The 16,052-nt window shown below is 43.0% G+C and overlaps 1 protein-coding gene and 1 long non-coding RNA gene across 2 annotated transcripts in view; one reads left to right on the top strand and one right to left on the bottom strand.

The window, feature by feature from the left end:
* The first annotated feature begins 220 nt into the window (after positions 1-220).
* The window catches only part of PKD2L1 (polycystin 2 like 1, transient receptor potential cation channel), a 17,929-nt gene continuing 2,097 nt past the window's right edge, over positions 221-16,052 (top strand). The window contains exons 1-14 of the mRNA XM_008643750.2: positions 221-642; positions 4,443-4,556; positions 6,512-6,639; positions 7,764-8,020; positions 8,881-9,105; positions 9,458-9,686; positions 10,061-10,231; positions 10,939-11,120; positions 12,040-12,160; positions 12,737-12,835; positions 13,543-13,664; positions 13,980-14,097; positions 14,327-14,463; positions 15,214-15,361. Coding sequence (XP_008641972.1) covers positions 348-642; positions 4,443-4,556; positions 6,512-6,639; positions 7,764-8,020; positions 8,881-9,105; positions 9,458-9,686; positions 10,061-10,231; positions 10,939-11,120; positions 12,040-12,160; positions 12,737-12,835; positions 13,543-13,664; positions 13,980-14,097; positions 14,327-14,463; positions 15,214-15,361 — 2,346 coding nt within the window. The 5' untranslated portion in view covers positions 221-347. The remainder of the gene's footprint in view (positions 643-4,442; positions 4,557-6,511; positions 6,640-7,763; positions 8,021-8,880; positions 9,106-9,457; positions 9,687-10,060; positions 10,232-10,938; positions 11,121-12,039; positions 12,161-12,736; positions 12,836-13,542; positions 13,665-13,979; positions 14,098-14,326; positions 14,464-15,213; positions 15,362-16,052) is intronic.
* Positions 11,323-16,052, bottom strand: part of LOC108444662 — a 16,977-nt gene continuing 12,247 nt past the window's right edge. The window contains exons 4-5 of the long non-coding RNA XR_001859290.1: positions 13,468-13,608; positions 11,323-11,634 (exon numbers count right to left, since the gene is read on the bottom strand). This is a non-coding gene — a long non-coding RNA (uncharacterized LOC108444662). The remainder of the gene's footprint in view (positions 11,635-13,467; positions 13,609-16,052) is intronic.

The following is a 16,052-nucleotide window of genomic DNA, read 5'->3' on the forward strand; positions in this document are numbered from 1 at the left end:
CAGCCTCCTCTTCTCACGACGGCGTCTAGGTCTGTTATTGCCGCTAAGAAGCAGAGGAGGACTCCTGGACTTGTCGGTGTTCCCAGGGCTACTGGGATAATAGGGCTGACGGTGGTTCCTAACAACGGGTAGTGCCACCCCTCTGATCGGTATCACCAGCTGAGCTGATATAAAAGAAACAGAGGATGCTTGCTCTCTGTGGGGAGCTGCTGGTGTGCCCTCTTCTGGCTGCTGAGGCAGACAAGCTGTTGGGCATTGATCATCTCCCTGCTAAGTTTTAATTCCAGCCCGGGCAGGCAATCTTCACAATTCCAGTTAAAAGGTACTTCTGTCAGCAGTGAGCAGTCATGAATTTGTCTCACCTAAACAACAGAGCTGAGAGCCACTTTAAAGTATCAGAGGTGCATGAACTGGAGACAGTGGGGAAGAAAGCTTGGGACAATCCTGTTTACAATGGCTCTCCCTCTACCTCCTTGAAAATTCAAACTATCTACAACCCCAAGTCTATCCTGGAGAATCCCTATGAGAATTTTGAAGAGGTTGGGGATCCACTGCCCTGCCAGGAAGAACAGAGCAAAGCTGTGAATGGGAAGACAAGTCCTTTCCTCAAGTGCTGCTTCTACATCTTCAGAGGCATCCGAGGTAAGTCTCTGATATCTCATTAGAAGGGACTTATTAGCCCTCACAGCAATGGTGTGGGAAGGAGGGGAGGAAGAGAAGGGATGCAGAAGGTAGAAGCCTCAGAGTGTCTGTGTAGCCCAGGGACATGTTCAACATGCAGTAGCATTACTTCAGAGATCATCTTTGGCTGACCTGAAAGGAGCCTCCTCATTCTGTGTGCCTTGCTATAGCTTCATGGTCTGTCCTGTCACCTTTACTACAAGGCAAGAGACTCAGTGGTGTGCTCAAGGTCATGCAGTGAATCTGTTGGCAGAGCTTGGAGCAGGCTATTCTGTCTTTGTGTGCATTTTCTAGATAGAGTGGTACTGGCCCCTGTGCTACAGTAGCATAAGAACTGATAGACATATCTACAAGAGAAAATCTAGCACTGTCAGGACTGAAATGTAAGGGATCACAGCAGTGTATCAAATAATGCTTTGCTTGAAGATAGCTGAAAGAAAGAGATGCTGTTTTCCAAAGACAAAGGGGAATGAAATATTATATAGGTTTATTCAGAGGCAAATAAAACCCTGGAGGCAAGATAAGTCTCCTGTCAGGATACAATCCTGGGTAAGGGCATTATTTGAACAGGTTCTTACAGAAGGCATAAAATCCTAATATTTTAAAAACAGGGAAGATAAAGAAAAAAAAAAACAACAAACCAAAACAACATCTTCTTGCCACTGTGTCTTTTTTTTCCTCACTTGGAAGGCAAGAACCTTTCTCAGAGCTGCACCCTCTAACAGTACGAGGGAGTGAATAACAATATAGCTTGGTCCTGAATTGCACAGCCCCTCTATGAACAATACTTTTATCATAGCCATTACAGTCTAACACTACTAATTCACATGGAATTCAGAGCAGAGGTTTAGAGATTTCTCCTGGCCAAGGAACAGTGCTGAGTGGGTTTGGTAGCTAATTACAGATTACTCTTAGGCAATCATTTACCTGGTTTATTCTGAAATGCTTTCTTCTATGCATTGTTTGAGGCTTAAAATGGAAAAACATATCCGTACTTTAACATCAAATTTCCATTTGTGAGTTGCCAGAGTTGAATTTGGAGTATGCAAATGATGATAACTGTCAGGACACCACAGCATTTTCTTCTTCTGACTGTTGCACCAGTGTGTCCTGCCACTAAGGGTGGTACATAGGGCTGTAGGAAATACCAAAGCTGGGAATCCAAAGGCCAGTGCAGACAGACCAAAGGTCTCTTTGAGCCTCACAGAAGTGGGGACATCTTCCTTGAAGAACTTGCTTCCTTCCTTTGCATCTTTACTAGGTGCCCATTGTTTTTCATTGCTTCTCCATTGCTGGCTTTCCCCCTTCCCTTTCCATTTAATCACCTTGGTGTCTCACATGGAAAATAGAAGTACTACATGTAAGTCAGTTAGACAATGACAGTTTGAGAGGTTGGTTTTTTTGCTTAAAAACCATTTCCTGCGATTACATGTTCATAGCTACTGGTAATAAATGGATTATTAAGCTTTTGTCCTCATCAGCTATTGTGCTGGGTTAGAAATGAGTAGCTGCTGCTCCTAGTGCCACTGCTCAGGACTATTCCTCTCTAAGCAGTGTCCAAGCAACTCTGTGTCCTGGTTCCTGCCTGCGTCCTGCCACCTCAGGTGTTTCATGGCCAGCCTATGCACAGACTTTGCTGGGTACCTGGGCGCATGGTGGTTGATGAGGGACACCCAGCTTCCCGCTGCCTTTGGAAGAGGATCTCCAGCTCTGTGAGAGTGATTGTGAGCTAGTCACTCACCTGCATCACAAATCTGGCTTAAAAGCACACTCAGAAGATAATGTAGGTGTTGCCAGTAATTCTTATCAGTCACTTGTTGCTATCAGGAAGGTGAGACTTATAAATGAATTGCATTCATAGCCTATTTTCTAGATTCTGTTATTTTTTCTTTGCTCGGATGTGTGAGTGCTGGATGGTCATTCAAGGTAAGGAAGACTGGATGTCTTCTAGCTTTGAGTCCTTCTACTCCAAATGCCATGTCCAAAACAGCTGCATCCCTAAGGGGGTAGGTGATGTCAAAGGAGACACAGATGGGGACATGCTTCATGTATCAGGTGATAGATTTCCCTGGCATGTTTTCCTAAAGACATACCTGAAAATAAACATCATCTGATACAGGATTACAACTACTGGACACAATGTGAAAGGACTGGAGCAGCCTCATGATCCTCCAGATATCATTTTGGGCAAGTCTTTGAACCAAGTTCTCAAGGATATTTGAGTGTTGTTGAACTTAGGTGTTCCTGAGTACACTTCTGTTCTCAAAGTAAAGAAGGTCTGTACCTTTGCTCCAAACATATGGATAATAAGGGTTCCCTGCTCATGGAAAAAAACCAAAACGAACTTGTTAAAAGCTTGTGATGTAGTCATCTCTGAGGATGAAGGTGGTCATTTAAAAGTGACCTGAAGAGATGGGCAAATTGTTTTCCCTTGTTTTTCTCCATTGTGAAGATTCCTGTAGATCACATGATACTTTCCCTTCCACAGGAGTTAATCCAGATCATCTCCAGGCTGTCATTTCTGTTGCTGGTCCAGAAAAGGCTACTGGTTTATCTACCCCGAAGTGACAGCAGATGCTGCAACAGTCACTATGGTAGTTGATGGTGCAAAAAGCTCTCTAATCTCTTGAGATGTCAAAGAGCTATTAAAATGACAGGATAAATGCTAGAACACTTTTGCTTACTCCAGAGAAAAAAGAAGTTTGCCATCCGCCAGAGATGACTTCAAATGTGGGGCCTTTGATCAGCTTTGATCCTGGTTTGCAGGAAGATGGTTGTTGCATCCTACTGGGGATAGGAATCAGGGCTGAGCTCTCTAGGAGCTGCAGAAAGCAGCAAGACTATGGCTATTATTGACATGGCTTTCATCACTAGGCTTTCAATTGAAAGTTCTTATGCCTTTCAACTTCAGGAGCCTTCCAGAAATCACAACAGAAAGCCATTACAAAAAAAACAAACAGATACACTAATGGTATCAGGTGGTTCATCAAACCCAAAATATCAAGGCTCCTTTTAAAAGAGGTGTTTCTCTCTTATTGACAACCCTGGTGACATTTAATGAGTTGTGTGAAGAAATAGGATCTTTAGCTGGTGCAATTGGTGTATTGGATTCAGCTAAGCTCCATTGTTAGATGTCCTGAAGATAATTTGGCTCTAAATGTTATGCTGAAAATATTGAGTTGGGTTATTTGATTGAGTCTTATGACCAACAAGAAAATTGAAAGAGTTTTTAGGTAATCAAAGGACAAATATTTGGGGCCTAATGGTTCAATATACACTAAAAGGAGTAATAGTTCCTAAAACTAACTGTTGTAAAACTAACACCAGATGCAGTTCTGCTATGGAAGACCTCTCAGAAGGTCAGCTGTTGGCCCATGGGTGACTGAGATGAAACATTATGGTTTCAAGAGCATTTGTGACAAAGACTGAATTTCTGCAAAGAATAAGCTGAAAAACAGTCAGGAAGAGATCAGGCTGTAATGAACACAAACAGAAAACTAAAGAGTGATTTAGCAAAATAAAAAGCCTGTATATTTCAGTGTTGGTTAGCCACAAAACTTTTATTCAGGCTGGAATGGTTCTTCTTAGGGGTATTTAGCATATTTTTATAGGTCAAATTTTGAAACAAAAAGTGGCTTGGCCTTGAAAAGCCACAAAACTTCAGCTCTCAACAGCATTCTTTTGGAACAGGACTACAGCTCCTCGTGCGGCCCCTGAGAATGGCCATGAAAACTCTCTAGTCCCTTCTTTATATCCAACAGGTCTGTGGGGCACTACACTGACTGAGAACACAGCTGAAAACAGGGAGCTTTACGTGAAGACCACCCTGCGAGAGCTGCTGGTCTATGTTATGTTCTTGGTGGACATCTGTCTATGTAAGTAGCTCTCATATTTCATAGGCATCATTTCTGTATGCAACGTGAGGGGAATAATGTAAGATTTTATTACTAGTCTTCCTTGCTCTGCTGTAAGTGTTACATTTATTGTATGAGCGCTCACAGCAACAAGTTGTCGTTAACCTACAGAATAGCTGCTGCACTGTAGGAACACAGAGTGCTGAGAATATTTCTCTGCCTGTTTTGAAGGATTTTTAACCCCCTGAACAGCACTGTTTTGACATTCGTCCATGGAAAAAATTGCCAACTATCAGACAAGAACTAGAAAATACAGTGGTGTAAATTAGGTGATGGACTACTATGTAAGATTGTCACAGAGTGAAAAATTTAGAGGTTTTGGGCTTCTCTTGTAGTAAATAGATAATAGCAAAAAACATCAAAATGGAGGATTGTTGTTGTTCTCCAAACCTCCTTCTTCTTCTTCTACTACTACATATTCTGCAGTAAAAGTAATTTGGGATGATTGGACAAAAAATTCCACAGTTCCTGGCTGCATTACTGAATAATTGGTAGGAAAGTGAAAATAATATGTTTTTAGTAACCATTGGTTAAATTATCTTTAAAAGGCCGTGTAGATCTTGATAATTAGGCTTTCTCCTGCATTCTCTGCTCTGTGCTGTGTCTGGGTCATGCTAGTGATTCTGTTTCTCTGGTAAGACTTAATAAACAATTATCTAGCAGCAGTGAAGGCTGGAAGTCTCCGTTTGTCTCTGGAACTAACTCCTGGCAAGGACTTTAAAAACTCTCTCCCATCAGAAGAGATTTGATTTACGCCACGGGCTGTGGCACTGCACACAGAAGTAAAATTACTGAATGCTAGCTGTTGTTGGTTAGACTTAAGCAGTATTTTCTGATTCACATTATCAGTTCTAGCCATTGACTCCACAGTCCTGGGAGAATCTGCAGTTTCACAGCAAATGTTCAAGACCCGGAGAGCAGCTCTAGAAACTTCCTGGTCTCAAAGACACAGTCCAGGGAGATTTTCTCTTCTGAGACTGGATGGGTGGCTGAGGTGATAAAGCAGATGGCAGCTCACCCTGTTATTCTTGGGTGAATGAAATGTGTCCCTGTACTGAATGCTAATGCTAATATGGACTTTGTGTAGGTAGGACAATGGCTGTTTGGTTTCACAAAGGTTCATTTGTTATCACAAATGAGCACCTGTGGCATGGGACAGTGAAGAGGGTTATATTTCATGGACCCTATGGCAGGAGAGATGGACAGACAATATCACCCTAAGTTACTATCATGCTGGCCCAGGGAGACAGTGCTTCAGTTGTGAAAGAACCAAGACGCACACAGACGTACATGTTATCGCACACTGACTCATCCAGGAGGTGTGAGGGGTTGTGTCTTGAATGTCACGTGCTTTATTTTCCTGATGTCCTTTCAAGAGTAAGGACATGTTCTCAGTGATCACCATGATGGATGTTTTCCTGAAGGAAGCAGCACTGGAGAGTTGAAACAACATGTTTGTGGAAGCTAGTTTGCACCTCTTGGGGTTTCTTGGTTGACGAAAACTTACCTGGAGCTTTTCACTCAGGAAAATAGGGTGGTCTTTGTGTCTTCATGACTTCACTTCAGAAATTCAAAATATGGATCATGGACTTTGTTCTGAGAAATAAAATTTCCGTCAGAAATTTTGTCTGAGAACAAAAACTGTTACCCAGGATGTTCAGTTGTATCCCCCAGTGGTCTTCTCTCACTACTTAACTCTTACATATATAGGTCAGTCTGACCGTTTAAACTCTGGAACACAGAGCAGATAAGTTTATGAATCCCTAAGAAAGCAGAAAGCCCTAAGATTTCTTCTCCTGTGCTTTGTTCAGCTTACTTGTGAAAATATAAGGTAGACAGAAAGTGAATATATAAATACATTTATATCAGGCTCAAATATTCAGGTATAAGGAAGGACCCTCCTCTTGTTCTCTTAGTGACATATGGAATGACAAGTTCCAATGCCTATTACTACACCAAAGTGATGTCTGAGCTCTTCCTGCAGACCTCTACAGACGGCCGTGTCTCCTTCCAGTCCATCGGCAGCATGGCTGACTTCTGGGTGGTGAGTACAAATCTGGCCTGCCATGGGGAACCCTGAAACTCAGCTAGACTGGGATATTCAGTTCCCTCTGAAGTACTATCTAGTGATTTCAGCAAGACATTTTGCTGCCACAGGCTTCTCCCAGCTACTAGCAATAGATACAGTAACATTTGCATGCAAAATAGTCTCTGAATAAAAGTATAATTTATCCCTGAGCATTGTGTCCAGAATACTGGCTAGGCTAAGTGTTATGTGTGCCCAGACAAGAGTCCACTTCCCAGTAAAACAGGCAGGACACAACAAAATAATTTTGGTGATATGAGATAAGAAGTACTGGCTGAGAGAAACCAAGGGATTTACTTCAGGTTTCCATGTGGTACAAGTGGCTTTGAATCCTACAGTTCAATGTCTTCAAGCTGGTGTCTTAATAATAGCCTATGTCCGTCATGGCATTTTGAGAACATCAAAATTAACCTGTCTGTAATTCATGCCTTGGCTTGTCTAATCTATAGATTCTTTAGAAAGAAACAGGATTAAAATTTGCAGTGACTTTTATCAAAGAGAATAAAGAAGGGGAAAAACATCTGGGGTCTAACATATTTCTGTCAAAGAATGAGTGAAGGAATAATGAGGGCCACAATGAAGGCCATTGAGTTATTGCAACCACTTATCTCTGACAGCCAGAAATTATTTGTTAATTAGATTTGTCTTTTTTCTGTCATATTAAAACACTCGAGCAAACAATGGCACTATTGTTTCTCCCCCACTGTTTCCAGGATACTGGCACATGCACTTTTCATCATTCACAACTGGTGCCAAGGCAATTCCTTGAAACTTGTGGTGACTGAAGTAGAAGAGACAAAGAGACTTGTAGGGCTCTTGTCTCTTCATTAGCCATAGAAGGTGCTGCAAACACATTACAGGCCTATGAGAAACTAACAACGACCCTGCTGCCCAGCATTCCTCCTCTACCACCAGCCCTGGTCTTTCTTCTCTTTAACACACATCCAACACAAATTTCTACTACTTTCCATCCTGGGGAGCAGAGGGGGGTGGGTCAGGTCTTACTACCTCAATCCCAGACTAAGAAAATTCCTCTGATGCATGAGCTATGAAGGAGCTGTTCTCCTCTCCCTCCTTTGCAGTATGCACAAGGTCCCCTGCTGGATAATCTTTACTGGACAAAGTGGTACAACAACGAGTCCCTGGCAGTGCACAGCACCCAGTCATACATCTATTACGAGAACTTGCTGCTGGGTGTCCCACGCATGAGACAATTGAAGGTGAAGAACAACTCCTGTGTGGTCCATGATGACTTCAAGGAGGAAATCTCTGGCTGCTATGATGTATACTCCGAAGAAAAAGAAGAAAGGGTCTCCTTTGGGCTCATCAACGGAACAGCGTAAGTGCATCTAATCCAAATTAGTCTCTTCTAGTTCAAGTAAGAACTGCTGACCTGCAGGATGCCGGGGATGAGCGTCTCACATAAGGCTAGAATTCCCCTTGCAGTCAGAGGCAGCAAATCCTTTTTGTCTATCAATTTGAGTGGATCAAGTGTCTCTTTGTGAAGAAGCACAACAGAATGAGTGGCACAACAGAATGAGTTTTCATGTTGGGAAAGCCATGGAAAAATCCAGTGGAAAATTAGGAAGAAGTTGTTGCCTATTTTTAAGAGAGTGAGGATAAATAAAGATTTTTGGGACCAGATCCACCAAATGGCAAGCTGGCATTCAGCTGGCAAGTTACTATTTGCTTTCCTCTGGGATTTCAGGAGCCAGAGAAAAGGGAGTGCATCCCTTTCATCTTGACAACCTACTTCTCTATAATAATGTGAGGTAGCTGCAGTTTAATAACTCTGCTCACTCCATGAGTCTTGATCCATGAACGAGAAGCTGTTATTCATTAGGAAATATGAGCACAAGAGCATTCTAAGCAGATGGTTGTGTGTGATATGGTAGAAGGCAATAGAGTGGATCCTGAGAGTAACCTCCATGAAAACAAGACCAATATAGCCAACAAACCTCCAAATTTTCCCTCCATAGTATTGCAAATCATGTTGTGTCACTGCTGGGAAGCACTAAACCATAAAACTAACACTAGTGGAGAAATTGTGTGGGGTCAGATCTGGAATAGGAATTAAGTGCCAATTCTTTAATTTAAAACTGCTCTGCCCGTTGAAGATATAGTCTAATTTCTCCTGGGTACAAGGCCATGTCCAAGCCTGGGCCAGTGAAGCCTTTGCTTGCGGCTTGTCTGTTGCAGGTGGAGGTACCATTCTGAGGAGGAGCTGGGTGGTTCATCTCACTGGGGAAAACTAACCAGTTACAGTGGGGGAGGATACTACATAGACCTCAAGATGACCAGAGAAGAGAGTGCTGAAGCCCTGCAAGTCTTGAAGGAGAAACTGTGGCTGGATCGGGGAACACGAGTCGTCTTCATTGATTTCTCTGTGTATAATGCAAATATCAATCTGTTCTGTGTTCTGAGGTAAGCTGAGTCACGATGAAAATTCTTCAGCCTCTTGCATCTTCCTCAATGCCATTGCTTCTTAAAATGCAAATATTTTATTATGGTCCACCAGTGGGGTGGGTCTGAGTGATGTCAGTAGAAATTGTATGGATTAGTCTTGCTCTTCCTGAAATAACCGGTCACACTTCTCGTCACCTTTCACCCTTTCCTATCAGAGGCAGTGAAGCAGCAGAGATATGGCTGCATAAACACACACACAACTCTCACACTCATGGTCTAGTGGATAGGTCATGTTCAAGTGTGATGCCTCTCAAAATTATCTCTGAGCCTCCATCCCCTAGTTTGTAATTGTTTCCTTGTCCCCTTCAAGGTTAGTGGTTGAGTTTCCAGCCACTGGTGGTGCCATTCCCTCCTGGCAGATCCGCACAGTGAAGCTTATACGATATGTCAGCGCATGGGACTTCTTCATTGTTGCCTGTGAAATTGTATTCTGTGTCTTTATCTTCTACTATGTGGTGGAAGAGGCTTTGGAGCTCCGTATCCACAAGCTTCAGTACTTCACCAGCATCTGGAACATCCTGGATGTGGTTGTCATTCTGGTGAGGATCCTTGCACGGTTTTTTGGGGGAGCAATGGCAGAGATATAAGAGCCAAAATAAATGAAGGAATGTGAAAATTAGTCTAGCTAAGACAAGAGCTGGCACATGTTTTGCTCTAATACTAAAATGAACTGCAGAGTACATGGACACACGCTCTTGTGTCTGGAAGAACTGCTAGGAGAAAATTCTTTCTTAGAGATGCCACAGAGACTGTGAAGTGAGGGCATCATTCAGCGCATCAAGACTGTATTTCCATAGCCCACCACTAGACTGCAGCTCTGAAGTGGGATTCCGATGAGTTCTGTGACATTTTAATTTCCATGGAAAGCATGGAAACAGTGGTCACTGCGGACTATTCCTCTTCCTCTTTGCAGCTCTCCATTGTCGCTATTGGGTTTCACATCTTTCGCACCACTGAGGTGAACAGGCTGCTGGGAGAGCTGCTGAAACACCCCAACACCTATGCAGACTTTGAGTTCCTGGCATTCTGGCAGACACAGTACAACAACATGAATGCAGTCAACTTATTCTTTGCCTGGATCAAGGTATTGTAGGGGGTGTGGGAGGTGCCAGGTGTCCAATCAGGCCTCTTCTTCTGGAGAGCTTGAGGGTTGTCTCTTCTATCCCTCTGAGTAAATGAGTGTAACAGCTATACAAGAGAGGATTTTCTTCAGAGTCATATGCTCTGTTTTGCAGTAAATCTGGGCAACTTTTCACCCTGCATTCTGAGGTCAGTTATTTGGAGATAACAGTCAGGAATATGAGCTCAGACACTGTGGCGTAAAAGCGGTTTTAGAAAATCCTGAGTACCACGTAACTTAGTCCACCCTGTACTATTTTGGTATTCTTGAGGATAATCTTGCAAACCATGTTTTTTTCATGATGGTCATTCAACAGCTGGAAATGACTCATCTGATGATATGGACTTTGCATTTCAACTAAAGCATCTTGGCGTGGTGGAAAGCCAGCAAGGGGCTCCTCATTAGCCTTAGGACATTTGTCCTTCTAGTAGTCCCTGTTTATATTTTCCTTTGACAGAGGGAACAGTCATACGTTTACAAACCCAGAGGAGGATGGTGGCACACCTGGGACAAATATCCTGAAGAATAAGCCACCATTCCCTAGCCAACTTTCTTCTCAGTACTTTGGTCCTATAGCGAGCTTCTTGTCTTAGTAAGCATGTGCATACATGAAAAAGACTGACCTAGCTTATGTTTTGGCCTAACTTTGTCCCCATTCTTCTATCCTGCAGATATTCAAGTACATTAGCTTTAACAAAACAATGACCCAGCTCTCCTCCACACTGGCACGTTGTGCTAAGGACATCCTGGGCTTTGCCATTATGTTCTTCATTGTCTTCTTTGCCTATGCCCAGCTGGGTTACCTTCTTTTTGGGACACAAGTGGAAAACTTCAGTACCTTTGTTAAATGCATGTAAGTGTGTAAGTTAGTACCATGTTTCCATAATTTTATCGAAATAATTTTAACTGCTTTCCACTCTTCCTGCCAGTTGCAAATCTCAATGTCAATCAGACACGTGTTGTATCTCATCGTAATAAAGCCACGATGGTTAATAAGTTGCTCACAGCCTTCTGGCTGTGACATCTTCATGGACAAAAGAATACAACGAGAAAAATGAGGGCTACAGGCAGATTTCTATTTGTCTGGTGTTTATCAGTGAGGACAAAAGATATGGTGGATATTGGTAAGGATATCTGTTTCCAGAGAAGTCCCACAGATAATGACCAATATATCTGAGATGGAGGATGAGTGCACACACACAGAAGGAAGTGTTGGGGAAGTGAGTTAAAGTCCCATCTCAGACAATCCTGCAGTCTATGGGCCTGCTCAAGCAATGTGTGATGTTAATGGAGGTATCTGTTACAGCAGTGGTTTTCAGCTTGTGTTTCACAGACCTCTGGGCATCCAGGTCCTGCCTTTGAGGGGTCTGCAAGAGAAAACGGAGACAAAGAAGCTTAGGATCAATAGACTTAAACTTCCTTCATTATAGGGGCTATGAACTGCAAGTTGAAGAGCACTGTCCAGTTCTAACATCCCTCCAGAGTCTCACAAACTCTCAGCAAGAGATGCCTCTGTTAAGTCAAATGCCTTTAATAAGGGAAATTCAGGTTGTTTTGGTTTTGATTCCTGTTTATACCAAAGCACACTTTGGACGACCTGAATTTGTGTGGAAACCATGTTTTATTTTCCTCTAGCTCTAACCAGATCAGCTCTGGTTTGTGCCTGTGCCCATCTGGGCTGCAGGCAGGTTCAGATTCACCTCAGGACTGTCTGAAGGTGTAGGATAAGTGCATGTGCCTTTGTGTGACCCTGTGCTCTTTCTTTCTCCCAGTTTCACCCAGTTTCGGATCATTCTTGGTGATTTTGACTACAACTCCATTGACAATGCCAACAGGGTCCTTGGGCCTATTTACTTTGTCACCTATGTGTTCTTTGTTTTCTTTGTGCTCCTGGTAAGCAACCAAGTCCTCCTTGTCCCTGTATTGAGAGCAGTGCTTGAGAGATCCCTCCTGACAATCCCTGGGTTAGGTGCAGTGCAAATGCTTAGAAAAGGAGTTTCTGGTTGCAGTGCAAATAGCCCACAGTAGGCAAAGAGTGTGTTACTACGACTGGGGATTTGATTATTAGGGTGATTAAGGGCCAACATCTGTTAAGGTGAAGACTGAAACTGACTGGCTTCCTAGGCAATGGATGCAGAGGGATGCTCATAATAACCAAGTTAAACACCCAGTGTCAGGAGTCCAAATGTAACCTAAGACTTTGCAAGAGAAGCTACCAAAGGTAGTATTTGATGTGGGAACAAATGTACTTCCAGCCACTGCTTTAACTGCAAAAACTTAAGAAAGCACGGTGTGGTTGAAGCAGGCCTTCTCTTCACCCTCTTTAATTTGCCCAAGAGATACCCCATGGGGAAGCAGCTCCTGGTTTAACCAAGTCCTGCACATCTGTGCCTGTTTCTTGCTGCTTCTGCTGTTGGAGCAGGCAAGATGTCTCATGCATATTCATCTCACTTCTTCACCTTTTTCTAGAACATGTTTCTAGCCATCATCAATGACACCTACTCAGAAGTCAAGGAGGAGCTTTCGAGCCAGAAGGATGAGCTGCAGCTCTCTGACATCTTGAAGCAGGTAATGAATAGTGAATGCCATGCTGCTTTCTAGCTAAATCATGAAGCATATTTTGGAAGTCCCTGACCTAACTGGAATTTACTAGAGAGAAACAACTCCAGACCCCCCTTCTTTGCATGTCCAAGAGTCACAGTTCCTTTCTGGGATAAATCAAGCTTCCAGACCCTTTGGCAATGAGAAGATGAGCAAGCAGGTCTTGGAGGAATCCTGTTACTTGATGTAGTGTTTCTGAGAGACTTTTCTTCCCAGGATGGTCTCTAGACAAAGTCCTTCATAGAAGTAGAAGTACTTTGATCAATAACATGGCAAGCCTTACTTTGCTAAGCTGAGCCTGTTACAGTGGCACAAATCTGACTCTCCCATGGGCAAATTCCAGAAAAGCTCCTGGAAGGTCACAATTCTGCTGTGGGACCAATATTCTGGAAAGAATAGTATTTGAGACATTATCTTAAACAGTGGATGTGCTGGGAAATCAGATAAAGGAAGAATTGGGACAAGAAAATCAGAGGGTTAGGGTGTTGGTGTCACTCTGAAGGCATGAACCTAGTTTAGAGATGAGGTTCATACAGCAGTGTTTTATTTTTGCTTGTGGAAAGCTTGAAAACCGCTGGTATTACTCAGCATATGCTCACCTGTGTTGCATTGCCTGCTCTGCTCTACTCTTCACGGTTCTTTGTGCATGGTTCTGTGTGTATCTTTGGTAACAGAGCTACAACCGGACACTCACGAGGCTGAAACTGAAGAAGGAGCGGATTTCCGATGTGCAGAAAGCCCTGCAGAACAGAACGAAACAACTAGACTTTGAAGAATTCAAGAACAGCTTGAAGGAGTAAGTGAGTCAGTTTGAGGGATGCCCACTTAGTCCTTTCTCTTAGTAATGCAGGTAATTTAAATTTTCTGCTTTTCAAGACAAGGAGAGCAGTTAGCTCAGATCTGGGCAATTTAAGACTCAAAAAAAAAAAAAATTATCTTTCCTCAAATGTTTAATCTCCTGTCCTAAATAGGTTTGTTTAACTATTTCTTGCCCATTTGGGATGTCTAGGTTTGCCACTGGCAAGAGGAAACAACACACAAAATTCCCACTCTGTTAGAGCTTAACAGTGTAATTCTATGCTTTGAGCTTTCTCTTTCTATTCTTTTGCAGACTGGGCCATGCAAACCATGAGATCACAGCAGCTTTCTCCAGATTTGACAAAGATGGCAATCACATCCTTGACGAAGAGGAGCAACAGCAGATGAAGCGTGACCTAGAGGCAAAAAGGGTAAAAAAAAAGGGCAAGGAAAAAAATCTTCTGTTTGGTAGAGATCACTCCAAAGTGGCCTCAGGAATCTTTGGGTTTATGGTATAAACTAAGCAGGCAAGTAAAATATAGTTCCAACTCTACCTGGAAACAGCTGAGTATATCACTGCCTGTGAAGCTCTGTGTTATTCACAGTAAAGCTGACCACAGAGTCAGTATCCATATTTGCAGGAGTTTCTTTGTTCTCCAGGTTGCTCTGAATACAGAGATTGAAATTTTGGGGAAATCCTATGGTGACAACAACCTGGATGAGAATCTGACCTACATGGAAGCAAGGAATAACCACACCAATAAGGCCATCTGGGTCTCCAAAGAAGAGTTCCAAGTGTATGTTTGTGCTGTCAGTAGTTTAACCCCCCTGCAAAAGAGGGGTCCAATTTCCTGGTGTTTCCTTCCCTGATGTGACTCTTTACAGTGGTGCTGAGCAGTTTCAGTAAGATCTTCTCCCTTTTATCTTGCATGTGTGTAAATAAGCAGGTAACCAGTACAGTTCTAGTTATGTAGTTTGCTTGTTCCTGTAAAAGATTGAATTAAGAAATTTTGCTTTCTGCCTCTTGAATAACCTCTGCACCTGTCATGTGGCCACAGGCAATATGCTGTCATGTTTCAGGTCAGATAACTGGGCCAGGGAAAGCTGATACCTTTACAAAAGGTCCTGTAGCAATAAATATCCTTGATTTGTAGCCTAGTTCGCCTTTATCCTCCAGGTCCAAGAATAATACTTGGCTAATTCTTCCATAGGAGAAGCATGGGATAAATACAGCACAGAGAATCAGGATATCCTGATTCTACTATTGAGAAACACTGAGCAAACCACATAGGGCCATATCAGAGGAGAGACAGGTGCAGTATTTAATGGTGGTATTATACCGTGTCTGGGCTGGGACCCATCCTAAGCAGAACCACTGATTACAGACAAAAACACAGTGTAGCAGGTAGTTACCTCATCAGTGGGTGTGAATCAGTTATCTGATGGGGAGCTTTCACTTCTATTTCAGGTCTCTGGGACATGTCTGCTGCAAATCCTACTAATCATCACAAGAAAAAGCTTACAAATGCTCTCCATGTTTCCCTCAGCCTCCTGCATCGTGTGCTGCAGCTGGAACAGTCTATAAACAGCATTGGCTCCAAGATTGATGCTGTGGTGAACAAGCTTGATGTGCCAGAAAGAAAAGAGCTGAAGAGGAAGGATCTGTTGGGCAAACCATTGGGTGATGTTAGCAAGGTTGGTAGCTCTCCACCACGCATTTGAACCAGCTTCAGATCAGGTGACCAGCCCTGCTGGGTGAAAGGGCCTGGTATCATCTTTGCTTTTCCAATCCTCATTGACATAAGACGAAAAGGCCTGGGCAGGGGCAGGGTCAGCATTCTGTATGATAAGTCTTTTCTGTTTAGGCAAAATGACACAAAACCTCTTGCTTTCGTGTCCCCTCAGTTAACCATGGTACCTTTAAACACACCTTCTGGCTCCTTGGAGGCCAGCCTTACTCCTGTGGCAGTGGATAAAATTTGCCTGTCTTCAGTTGCTTTGTAACTGTTCATCCTCAGACATTAAAATGATCAAACTGTCCTCTCCAGCAAGAGCAGCTCATGGCTGTCATGGACTGTGATCTTAACATCTTGCCTGTGGATTATTTATCACACATAGGGTGGAAGGTTGTCAGCTGTGTGCTTATAGCATCTCCCTGCAGAATTCTGACTTTTGCCAAAGACTGCCCACATTGAGTCAGCCAGTGTATTTTGGCTCTTCACCTTTAAAGTCAAAGGCATCAAGGCATGTGGGAGCCATGTCACTACTTCAGGTTTTTGTGGCTTCAATAATGAGAAGAGCCAAACAGCACAAAGTGACCTTGCAGATTCAGAAAAAAGCCATCCCTTTTGCAGAGTAGTCTTGTGATCCCTTCCCATCTGAAAGA

Source organism: Corvus brachyrhynchos, unplaced genomic scaffold, assembly GCF_000691975.1.
Source record: "Corvus brachyrhynchos isolate BGI_N302 unplaced genomic scaffold, ASM69197v1 scaffold61, whole genome shotgun sequence".
In the NCBI taxonomy this organism is placed as follows: domain Eukaryota; kingdom Metazoa; phylum Chordata; class Aves; order Passeriformes; family Corvidae; genus Corvus; species Corvus brachyrhynchos.